At 46.5% G+C, this 12,798-nt stretch overlaps 1 protein-coding gene across 1 annotated transcript in view; it reads right to left on the bottom strand.

The window, feature by feature from the left end:
- Positions 1–1,452: 1,452 nt before the first annotated feature.
- Positions 1,453–12,798, bottom strand: part of LOC148451006 (sialic acid-binding Ig-like lectin 14) — a 111,415-nt gene continuing 100,069 nt past the window's right edge. The window contains exons 8-9 of the mRNA XM_088462402.1: positions 10,597–10,693; positions 1,453–1,605 (exon numbers count right to left, since the gene is read on the bottom strand). Coding sequence (XP_088318528.1) covers positions 1,453–1,605; positions 10,597–10,693 — 250 coding nt within the window. The remainder of the gene's footprint in view (positions 1,606–10,596; positions 10,694–12,798) is intronic.

A 12,798-nucleotide genomic window follows, 5' to 3' on the forward strand; every position in this document is an offset into this window, starting at 1 on the left:
ATAATGCAGCAATGTTTTAATCCAAAACCAGGTTGTTTTTTGATTTAAAATAAATTGTTTCGCTTTAATACTAGCGGCCGCATTGCCGAAATCTTGCTGTTACCGCATCTTACTGGCTATTACATTCGGGCTCCTGTCATAATTACTGAATTTGATTATGCCTCGACGATAAATATGAACTTACAGTCCAAGGGAAATGTACAGATGATAAGAATTGCACCGGGCACCCTCGCTGCGGGGGTTTTGATATTAACTCTGCGGGGGGTAGGGAGGGATGCCGGCTTCCGGGAGGTTTGCCTGACTTTCAGCGGGGCCGGGAGTGGCACCCGAAAATCGGGAGGTTCCCGGACAAATCGGGAGGGTAGGCAAGTCTGGATCAGGGGCATATCTATAATGGGTGCAGGGTGTACAGTGCACATGGGCCCCTGGGTCCAGGGGGGCCCACACCGCTCACCCTGCACCCATTATCTCTTTATACTTACTTGTCCGTTGTCTCCAGTAGTGCTGCAGAGCAGCAAAAGTCACTGGGAAATGGTGGTGGCCATTTTCCCGGTGACGCTCATGCACAGACCGCTGTCCCTGGGAAAACAGCACAAGTGCCATTTTCCTGGAGATCCGCACATGCGCAGTAGATTCTGCCACTAAGCCAGAATCTACTGCCGCACGACCCGCCGCATTGTTGTGCTTAACCTGCAACTTTATAGCAATTAATTTCTGATAAATACTATAATCCCAATTGCAACGACACTATAATCAACTTTGTGTGTGGCTATGCATAAAGCTGGGTACACACGTCTACAATCCTCGGTCTGATCTCCCGATATCGGGTCATAGGCCCGATGATTATATAGGTGTATATGCAGGAGCAATAGCCGATAAATAGCTTTTAGCGCTCCTGCAGCAGCCAGAATCGGGAGGTCGCATCATCTGTGCTGTGTAATATTTCTCGGTCCGACCTCCTGATCCCATAGAAGACCGTACACGCTGAACTATGTCTGCACAGTGTGTACAGGCCTCAAAGGCAGCTGTCAGGGGGTCATGCTGGCTGCACAGTGCTCAGAGATCAAAAAGGTGTGTACCCAGCTATAGATGATAAATTCAGGTAGAAAGCACAAAAGTCCGGAAATTGCTACCCATGGCGGAGCGTCTAAAAGTCGTAGTCTTGCACCATATGCACAAATATGTATTGAATTGCCCATAAGCGGAGTTCTATGCATCTTGCGGTACCCCTTCCCCTATTTTCATGATTGAATTGTTACTAACCATCATCACCAGTGCAGATTTACATCCAGGTCTGCATATCCGCAGTTCCTTAGACACAGTCACAGCATTGCCTGTACTTGCACACGCATAGCATTGGCGCATGCGCAGAGCAAAAGCACAGAAGATATGCTGCGCAAACAGGTGGACGTCCAACTCTACATCAGCCCCTGAGAGTGGTGGATCCTGGGGCTATTTGAGCTTTATCACTGCGTAGTCCGTGTCTGTGAGGCTGGAGGAGATTCTGGAGGGAGCAGCCGGGAAGTTTATGGTGGAGTAATGCAGCTCCTCTTGGACAGCTGTCTGGTTCTTTGATTCCACTTGTGTGCTGGTAGCATTGATCTCCTGACCAAAAGAAAAGAAAAAATAAATTAATATTTCTTACGCTAAATATCAGCGCCATAACTGTGGGTTCTGTTGCCCGGTGTATTTGGCCCAGGAACACATTGTTATGGAATGGGCTTGGAGTCCCAGCGGCTGAACAGCCGCCGGTTCATATCCTGACACCAGAAGCCCGAAGGATGAAGATGCCGACAGGTGTGGTATGTAGGCTACCCCCTAACCCTAACCCTCCTTGGGGGTGCCTAACCCTAACCTTCCCCCCCTGTGCCTAACCCTAATCCCCCCTCTAAGTGCCTAACCTAACCCCCTTCCCTGCCGCCTAAACCTAAGTCCCCCGAAGGGGTGCCAAACCCTAACCTCACCGCGGGTGTGCCTATCCCTAACCCCCACTTCCCCTAGACTGACCCTAACCTCGCAGGGGGGTGCCTAACCCTAAGTCCCCCCTGGGAGCCCTAAACCTAACCCTCCCCCCCGTGGCTGTCCGCGCTCGGCACCCCTTCGATCGGGATGCCGGGCATCGGGTCTCCCGGCGTCGGTAAAATGACAGGCATCTAGATTTATACACCTGTCATTTATCCCTCGCCAGGATTAAGCAGTCAGGAAGCCGGCGGTCGGCATTGCATCCGCTGGCTTCCCGAAGTGTGATTTATGAAACACCCCTGCATATGTATAAGACCCCCAGAGCCTCCTACTGAGATCTTCTGCTTACTGTATAACAACAACCCATTGTTACCAGGTCTTAAGCTCAGATAGTTGGGGCTTATACAATACAAGGGTGGTTGCAGGATATTGGCTGGAGTAGATACAGATACATTAAAGGGTCAGGGTTATTGCAGAACCAGAACCAGCATCAACAGGGTTAAATGCAGGACAGATTGTCTGGATAGCAAACAGGTGAATTAGCAGATAGCAACAATTATCCACAATAGCAAGACTTGCAGGGGTAACAGCAACACAGAATCCAACACAGAATATGTATTGAATGGCAGCGGTACTATAGCTCAAAGTTGGTAATTAGCAGAATAGCATTCACTGAGGTACTTGCAGAGATAAACAGTGTGGATATATATACACTTGTGCAAGGCAGATATTTGTATACAACAGCAGAGATGACAGTCACTGTGTGTGTATCGGTACATAGAACTTGCAGTTGGAAGACAGCAGAGATAGAGGTCACTGTGTAGATTTGGTAGTACTTGCAGTTGGTAGAAACAATAATACCCCTTTTACACCGGAGCTAAAACCCCTGTTTTTGAAGGGTTAACCCGGGCAGCTCCCTGGTGTAAAAGGGGAGAGGGTTGGATCGCCGGGTCGAGTGACCCGGCAATCCAACCCAGGTAACTAGCAGGATTTAACACGGGCATAGCCCATGAAACCCTGCTATGAGAACAGCGCACTCTGGGTCACGATGACCTGGAGTGCGCTGCTAGCCGGCCGATTGGTCCTGCTTCAGTGGCGCTTGGAGATGACGTCATCTCCAAGCATCCACTTTCACTCCACAAAAGCCAGGTCTATGCAGACCCGACTGCGGTGTGAGCGGCGCTGACTCGGGAATATCCCGAGTCGGCGCCGGCAAAATTCCGGGTCTGATCTGGATAGGAACTTTGTTCCAACTCCGGGTCAGACCCGGAATTTAGGTGGAAAAGGGGTATAATAAAAGTTCCGCATGAACATAGTAAACTTTAAACAGATACAGCTGGGCATATTCAGAGCAGGAGACCAAAACAATAATACACATGGAGCGGACCAGACGGCAGCACTGAGATATAAGCTATCACCAGCGTGGAAGTGCAGCACTACCTGAGTAATAACAAGAGTATGACCCAATCGCCAGCTGAGGAGAGGACCAGCCCCTCTAATGATATATCAATAGCAGCTGCACAAAGGCACATACAGCTAGGCCCTGGCTTTCAGTAATTTCAGACCAAGAGTGCCCTGCAGCCACCCATGGTCTCAGTCGCTCAGCAACCGGCGGGACCAGCTGCCCATGTGGCAGTGTTACACAGCATCCCAGTTACCCAGCAACAGCCAGAACCCGCTGAAGTGATGAGCCACACTGGTGACTCAAAAAAATGTGTTCCAGTCTCTCATCAATCCATCCACTGCTCACAGCAAACAGATTGAAAGCAGAAGTGGAGCACCCATATAGTGATGGGACTCTGCATACTAAACACCTCTTCACTATTATATTACCTTCAATTCTCAGACATGACTGGGACCCAAACGTATTATGTGAAATTATGATACATACAGCCGTGGCCAAAAGTTTTTAGACCTTTTTGTCAGATGTTACTATGGTATACTGAAGTAACGTTACAAGCATTTCATAAGTGTCAAAATGTCAAAGGCTTTTATTGACAATTACATTAAGTTTATGCAAAGAGTTAATACTTGCAGTGTTGACCTCTGCAATTTGCCCTGGCATGCTGTCAATCAGCTTCTGGGCCACATACTGACTGATGACCGCTCATTCTTGTCTAATCAATACTTGGGGTTTGTCAGAATTTGTGGATTTTTGTTTGTCCACCCACCTCTTGAGGATTGACCACAAGTTCTCTATGGGATTAAAGTCTGGGGATTTTCCTGGCCATGAACCGAAAATTTAGATATTTTGTTCCCCTCGGCCGGTAGACCGGTCAACCAAAGCCCCGAATTGCCGAAGCTCCGCACCCAATTCGTTCCAAAGCTCTGCACCCTGACCGTCCTGCTCTAAAGATGTGTCCACCATCCTGTTGCATAGCTCAGGAATCAGGAGAGAAGGCAGTCCAGCAGGTCCAGATTAACTTCCCACAGGTCAGTGTAATGTCTGGCCCCTGAGTATTTATGTCTGTGCATATATATATAGCGAGAGAGAGAGAGAATGAGAAAAATCCGGCACTTACTAAAAAATAGGCTTGCTTACCCCGTTGCCCTCCGCTGACCATGCAGTATCACTGCACTGAACAACAACACTCCATGAAACGGCAGCACTCAGGGACTTGAAATAAAACACACGTAGCAGCAGTCTACATCGACGTTCAATGCATCATCATTTTCATCAGGACACAAAAAATATAAATAATACACACCTTAAATAAGTGCTCCCCTTCACCAAAGTTCCATGTGCAACCACCCTGCTTCCGGCCGGGATCGCGCCATTGCGCACATAATGATGACGTCACCCATGTGCAGGTTTCTGGGTGTGCGATGGGGTCCTCTGTGGCCCCATCGTATGCGAACGCCTTTATGTTCAGTATAGAGGATGATCTTTTTTTCAGTGTTGATGCTATTTCTAGTAATATTTCGCATTACACACGTTATATAGATGATATTCTGCTGTTGTGGGTAGGTAGTAAAGATCAGATTTGTTCTATCCTTGAGTCACATAACAAGAAACAGGGCCCTTTTCAGGTATCCTACAGGATTGAACCTACCAGTATTGATTTCCTTGATGTCACTATTAGCATTGTTGATAATCATTTACATACTTCATTATTTGTTAAACCCACTGATCACAATATGTTGCTTTTACCATCTAGCTTTCACCCTAAAACTGTACTTAAGGGGTTACCCTTCTCACAGCTCCTTCGTATTCGGAGAATATGTAACAATGAGTTAGACATGCATCGTCAAATGGATATAATGATTGCTAAATTTGTGGATAGGGGGTATTGCTACCATACTTTACTCAAGCCAAAAGAAAAAGTAATTTCTATACCACGTGATAAAACACTTATTGCTAAAAAGAACAAATGTATTACTAAAAGGTTACCATGGCCAACTAGATATAATACAGCTAGTGGCAAAGTTCGGCTAGCTATTAAGAACCATTGGCCACTAATCACTATAGATAAGGAACTGCCCACTTTACGAGATAAGTGCATCCTCACTAGTTACTCTCGGGGAAGAAACTTACGTGATTATTTAATACACACTGATGTGTCTTGTTTGGGTAAAAAAACATCTAAAAACTTTTTAGGTCCCCTTAAAAAAGGTTGCTTTAAGTGTGCGGGGTGTGTCACCTGTGGTTATATGTTAACCGGTGACACAATCAAACACCCATACTCTGCTAAACGGTTTAAAATTTTCCATCATTTAAGTTGCTCCAGTAAGTTTGTGGTTTATGCCCTCATATGTCCTTGTGGTAAATACTATATCGGTAAGACCGATCGTCAATTTAAAGAGTGAATGGCGATGCACAGATCTTCGATCCGTGCCGCCATTCTCTCTGGTATAAGTGAACAACCTGTGGCTAAACACTTTGCCACTGCAGGGCATTCACTTACTGCAATGCGACACATGATTATTGATCATGTACCTCCTTTAGTGAGGGGTGACAATCGATCTAGGATTCTTTTGCAAAAGGGGCCAAGATGGATTTTTCTCCTTGACTCATTGAGGCCCAAGGGACTTAATGAGACTATGGGACTCCACTGTTTCCTTTGATTTGTTCCTCTTTACTGAAGTTAATAAGATGCTTCACTATATTTAAACAACCTGCTCATGATTTTGATTAAGGTACAGCAGCACCAGTTTTTTCCTTGTGCGATATGGTGCTGGAATGATCACTTTTATTCTAGTATAGTGTTATCTATTGTATGGTCATGCTTGATGATTTTTGTTTCTCTGTTGGTATAAAAGTTTTTTCTGCTAGCTTGCATCTTAGATCATTGATAGTATTTCTGTATATTTAGAGTGTACTGTTGTATTTTTTGCATTGTGATTTTTTCTGTCATGTATCTGCGTATGTTTTTGTTTACTAGTTGTTACCATGGGGATGGGTGCACATGGGTGACGTCATCATTATGTGCACAATGGCGCGATCCCGGCCGGAAGCAGGGTGGTTGCACATGGAACTTTGGTGAAGGGGAGCACTTATTAAAGGTGTGTATTATTTATCTTTTTTGTGTCCTGATGAAAATGCTGATGCATTGAAACGTCGATGTAGACTGCTGCTACTTGTGTTTTATTTCAACTCCCTGAGTGCCGCCATTTCATGGAGTGTTATATATATATTAGGGATGTGCAGGCTTGGATAGGTTCGAGTTTGCACGCTGAGTTCGGATTTTTCCCTCCAAAAAAACGGAACTCAGAAAGAGGCAAAACGTCATCTTGCATGGACAAACATCATCATTCCTGGACTTTTGGGGGGAAGGACAAAGAATGGCGGATTTCCAACAGTAGCTGCTTAGGGTGCAGGTAGGCACCAGCAATATCTTCCATGGAACTAAACATACCAACAGCACAGGCCACACCCCTATGTAACCCACGACCAGTGGCGGAACTCCTGGAGACAATGGAGTCATTTGCCGCCGGACGTCAGCCCTGAAGGGGGCACCTGGCTCCATTGTCCCCGGGAGCTGCATGGAGAAGGAGCGCCACTGATCGGCGCTCCACCTCCATTGGTGTAACTACGGAGGGTGCAAGGGGCGCCCGCTGAGTGTGTTACCAGTGTGTTACCAGTGTGTGAGCTCCCTCCGTCTTCCAGGTCCCGCAGTGTACTATGGGAGTGACGTCATAATGTCACTCCCATAGTGCCGAGGAGCGGACGCCAGGGACGGAGCTCAGGAGTGAGCTCCGTCTTCCGGGTCCCGCAGCGCACTATGGGAGTGACGTAATGACGTCACTCCCATAGTGCCGAGGAGCGGACGCCAGGGGTGGACGGCAGCAGCACTGGAGCGGGGATAAAGGTAAGTGTTTGTTTGTTTTTTTGTGTGTGTGCGTGCGCGCGCACGCGGTGGGGGCCATCACTACTGGGGGCAACTACAGGGGGCTCACTACTGGGGGCAACTACAGGGGCTCACTACTGGGGGCAACTACAGGGGCCTACTACTGGGGGCAACTACAGGGGCTCACTACTGGGGGCAACTACAGGGGCCTCACTACTGGGGGTAACTACAGGGGCCTCACTACTGGGGGCAACTACAGGGGCCTACTACTGGGGGCAACTACAGGGGCTCACTACTGGGGGTAACTACAGGGGCCTCACTATTGGGGGTAACTACAGGGGCCTCACTACTGGGGGCAACTACAGGGGCCTCACTACTGGGGGCAACTACAGGGTGCTCACTACTGGGGCAACTACAAGGGCCTCACTACTGGGGGGAACTACAGGGGCCTCACTACTGGGGGCAACTACAGGGGGCTCACTACTGGGGGCAACTACAAGGGGCCTCACTACTGGGCGCAACTACCAGGGGCTCACTACTGGATGTACTGCATAGGGGAACCATTACTGGGGAGCACTACATAGACGGACTACTACTGGGGGCGTTATATAAAAGGAACTGCATAAGGGGGGCGGCGGCAGCTGGGGCTGGCATAGGTGCTGGGGGGTGGTACATTTTAGTTTGGGGGGGGCACCAACATTTATCTTGCCTCCGGGCACCTGGGATGAAGTTACGCCACTGCCCACGACTACAGCACACTAGTCACAAGCCCACATCACCAGTCACACTGCTGCAACACTTGTCACACCCACAACAGTGACACACAATAGGCCCTTCATGAATTTCAGCTCCAGGTCCATGTGGACGTTAATCTGGCACTACCTATGACACAAATTAAGAACCCCAAATACTTTTATTAGGGTCACAAATACACTTCGAAATTAATTACCTATGTCAGGTACCTATTTTAAGGGGTACAGACAGATTTTCCCCAAATTCACCTGTACAGATGTGCCCACATATATCTATCCTCCGTGCGCTACAAGTCGCGCCACACATAACGCGGGAGCTCGGTATCTTTTTGTGCATCCTTTTACCTTAAAATGCATCTTACAGTGATGCAAATAGATAGCGCAAGCAGCTTCTGCTGATTAAGATGATATCTAGCATGCCTATGTTCTGTGAGCGAGTGCGGGTGTATCTGCATGCAGAATGCTACGTTACAGTGTCAGCAGCTGTAACACTGTAACATATCATTTTAATCAGCAGAAGCTGCTTGTGCTATCTATTCACATCATTGTGCGAATAAGACACAAATGAAGGTAAAAAAACACACGAAAAGACACTCGGCACTACTAAGTCACGCCTCGGCATGGCACAACTGACAAAGCCTGTGGTTAGGCGAAACGCGTCGATTACCAAGCTAATCGAGGGACGCTGATCAGGTATCTCATCTTAGAACAGTGTCCCGTAGTTTGCCGGCAGAGACCTATAACTCTTCCGTGCTGGATCGCCTAGAAGCGACATAGAAGAGGACTATCCCCTCACATATCCAGCACTCTCAAGAAGGTAAGCTTTTCCGTTCAAGACTAGATTGTCTGTACTCCTAATTAAGGGAGAACAGATGGCATATTGCGGAGAACGGATCGCATATCGCACCCCTGACTGCGAGAGAACCTCACTGCAGGTAATCACTTGCAAAAGTATCCATCTACTGACACACTGCTGTTTGGATTTAAATCTAAAGATTGACTGTATCTACTTTCAAACCTTCTGCACAATTTAAGTCACTGTTTAGCGTACATGACTGATATGAATTTCATTTGGAATACAAAATTTTATGTTGTTCGTTTGTAATGTCTAAGTTTTTTTAGTGTACCGGTATTAGGAACCATACATTCATTTTAGACATATTAGAGAATTACTCTGTACCTCATTGTTCTAGAATAAATACTACACACTTTAATTTAAATGTATCTGAAGGTTTGGAAGGGTAACGCTGCACAGGTGTAGGTGGGGGATGGTGGTGACTGAAGGAAAGGTGGGGGAAGGGGGGATGAGGGTGTACGGGGGGGGGAGAGGGCATTGAGTGGATGGGGAGATGGGGGAAGCTCGTGAGGTGGAGTAGCTATGTGTGGTAATCTATACTGGTGTGGGGTGGGGTGTGATGCTGGCGTGAATAAATACTGGACAGTGAATACAGGGTGAACAGGTGTTTATTGCAGTGTACAAATAAGAGACAGTGCTCAAAGTACTTGTGCAAGTCCCTCCTGGGCTCAGAACCGTATGAAGCTTGTTACAGTCCAAGGGGAAAAGTCCATACCCTGTTGGTGAGAGGGTTTGAATAGTTCCAAGGTGGGGGTAGCCTGGCTGGCTCCGTGGATGCACAGTCCGGGGTGTTCCAGTGCTAGAGCGGCGTCCCACTTAGACTTTATCACTTACCGGTAAGTGTGGTGGGTGGGGCAGGGGTCCAGCTGGAGCCTCATGTCCTTGTTGCTTGGGTGCGCTGGTGTTGGACCCAACACCCAAGCGACAAGGACACGAGGCCCTCCCCCGCTCCAACCAGAACGCAGTATTCAACCATTGTTATATTCAATTTAAATGTGTCAGAGATGCCTTTATTTCTACACATTGGTGATTTTATAGTTTAATGGTGAGTGCTGGAAAATGCCCCCTTTTTTCAGATTATCCATTCTTTATGAACAGGGCAGGTGGATCCCTATTTTATTTTTCCTAGCAGCTACCTTTAAACAAACAGGTTAAGCGCAGCCTTACATATTTGCCATATTTGTGAATTTTCTTGAAGTTCACTGAGGAGTTAATGGCTGTGAGTTTATTCACCTAACATGGTAGAAATGTACTAAGCCTTGGATAGTGATAAAGTACCATAAAATCAGCTCCTAACTGTCATTTTTCAAACACAGTCTGTAACATGGCAGTTAGGAGCTGATTGGTTGGTACTTAGTGCATCTCCCCTAAGTTGGATTATTAGTACAGTACGGCATGTGCACCAGACCTATACTGGGTGCAGGAGATCCGCCAGAAACAGACTTCCGTTCCCCGTATGCATGAATCAGAATCACACAGAGCTTTAGATACACGCCTGCGACGCTCCCGATAAGCCAGGGCACTTCCATACCATCTTATTGTTGCCGCCCCAAAAGACAGATCTGGCCACGTACCGTATAACTGTGATTAGGTCGGACATGCAAAAATGCATAAATTTGCACCTGTGCTGTATGCAAAAGCTTGCCATCCGTGTCCGACACAAAGATCCGTCCCATCCAGATCCAGTCCCAAAGTGTGACCAATGGTAGACTCTATAGATTCCATTAACCGCACTCACCTCAGACCTTTCCGGTATGTTCTTGACATTCATGTACAACTGCCTTGGGTCATCTGTTACTGGTTCCACCTTGGGATCATTTTGTGGTTTCTGCTTCCTACCAATAACAGGGATGGTGAATTAGAACATATCAATGATCAATAATAATACAAATAATAATAATAAAAATAATAATGATAATTTTAAATCAATGAGTTGGTAACTGAGAACAGCATATAATTGAAGGCATTTTAAGTAGAAGTGGCTGTATCCAGGGTAAGTGCTTTTCAATATGTCGCCAATCAACAACTGAATTAAATGTAATAACCAGGGTTACTCTGTACTTCAATAATTCATTTTTTAATCTCTCTGGGTTAAGCCAAAATATTTTTTGCATTATTATATTTCTTATAAAAACATTTGTATTAAAATAAATCTAATTATTACACCTCATGGAAATGGTTGAAAGGTTAAACAGAAATACAGGTTGAGTCTCCCATATCCAAAATGCTTGGGACCAGGGGTATTTTGGATAACGGAATATTCCGTATTTTAGAATAATTGCATACCATAATGAGACATCTTGGGAATAGGACTCAAATATACACACAGAATACATTTATGTGTTATATACACCTTTTAAACACAGCCTGCAGGTACTTTTATAGAACATATTCATGAATTTTGTGGCTCAAACAAAGTTTGTGTGCAAAAATGAAATTTATGTTTCATATACACCTTATACACACCTGAAGGTAATTTTATACAATATTTGTGCCTTAGACAAAGTTTGTGTACATTGAACCATCAAAAATCAAAGTTTTCACTATCTGTCATGCCAAAAAAAAATCTGTATTTCGGAATATTTGGATATGGGAGACTCAACCTGTATGTAACATATAATAAATACAACATGCTGTTTTTTCTAAGGTATTAATTGGTAACATTCTTTGAAAATATATTTTAAATGCATAATGTGCTCAATTCAGAAAAAAAAATACTTATAATTAAAATACTTATTTTACGTATATTGCTGTCCATATTTTTCATGCCATCAGTTTCTCTCCAAACACAATGTACACCCCGTATCCCAATATGGTTTTAGTTTTTATTCCATTTATTGAATGCAATATACAGCTTTTCTCCTATCTACTGTATGGCCTGATTCAGCACGGATCGCTATTGTGATCGCAGCTCCGTAATCGCACGCAATCCTGCTGTGAAAATATGCTAATGTCTGCCACCGCTCAGCCAGCACAGAGACGCCCACTACCACTTTCTCACATCCGTAAGACCTCGCAGCCCATTGGACCCTCAAGCACAATTACAGCAGCTCTGACCGGTCTCAGAAATTGCAAGTCTCGTCGCACGCAGTGAGTACACAAGCAGCGTATACCGTCGCAGTGACTAATTTATGCACGCCCAGGTAACGGCGTTCCCGCCTGAGCTTCTCTGACCACTCCCCTGTCACCACCGCCCCCAAACGCTGACATCCCGTCACTCACTCTGTGATGGCTTTCTATGTGCATGCCTGATCGCAATGCTATCCTGCGCACGTGCACTGCAGTGCTTTCGTATGCACATTACGCACCATCAGCTGATCTGCGTATGCGTTTGCAATTATGATCCATGCTGATGCTAATGCAATTACAGCTGCTTTGCAAAAATCTGCTAATGCTGCAGCCACTTGGAAATGTTTTGAGACGCCCACCGGTGGCTTTGCAAATCCAAGCACCTGCGCACAGTGGTGTCCCTCTCCACGTCGTCACCTGGTTCAGGGAAGGATGATGTGCTCTGACGCGTGCCTCTGGAAGGCCTTGCGGGAAGGGGTGTGGCCTTGTAGCCCGTACCCTGTTGTCCCATGCTTTTTACCTGGGGGGGTCCGAGTGGGGGGTGCAGGAGGTGCTGACTGCCCTGTCCTGTGAGCAGTGCCGGCTCCCTCACAGTATCAGGAGCCGAGTGCTGCACTTAATACTACAGTGCAGCACCCGGCTCCTGTCACTGAGGGGGAGTCTGCACCTTGGTGTCCCCTCGGTGGGTGACACCCAGATACAGCCCACACCCCCCTTGTGATGCCACTGCCTGCAAAAGTCCCAGATCATTCAATGTTAGCAGTCCTGAGTAACTCTATGATCACAAGGAATAGCCGCGAGAACGGAGACGCTGGCGCCATATTTTACGTTTATGTAGAGGTAGTCAGACACACTACCCAAAAATGGTCAT

This window comes from Taudactylus pleione, unplaced genomic scaffold, assembly GCF_031769625.1.
Source record: "Taudactylus pleione unplaced genomic scaffold, aTauple2 ptg001224l, whole genome shotgun sequence".
Classification (NCBI taxonomy): Eukaryota; Metazoa; Chordata; class Amphibia; order Anura; family Myobatrachidae; genus Taudactylus; species Taudactylus pleione.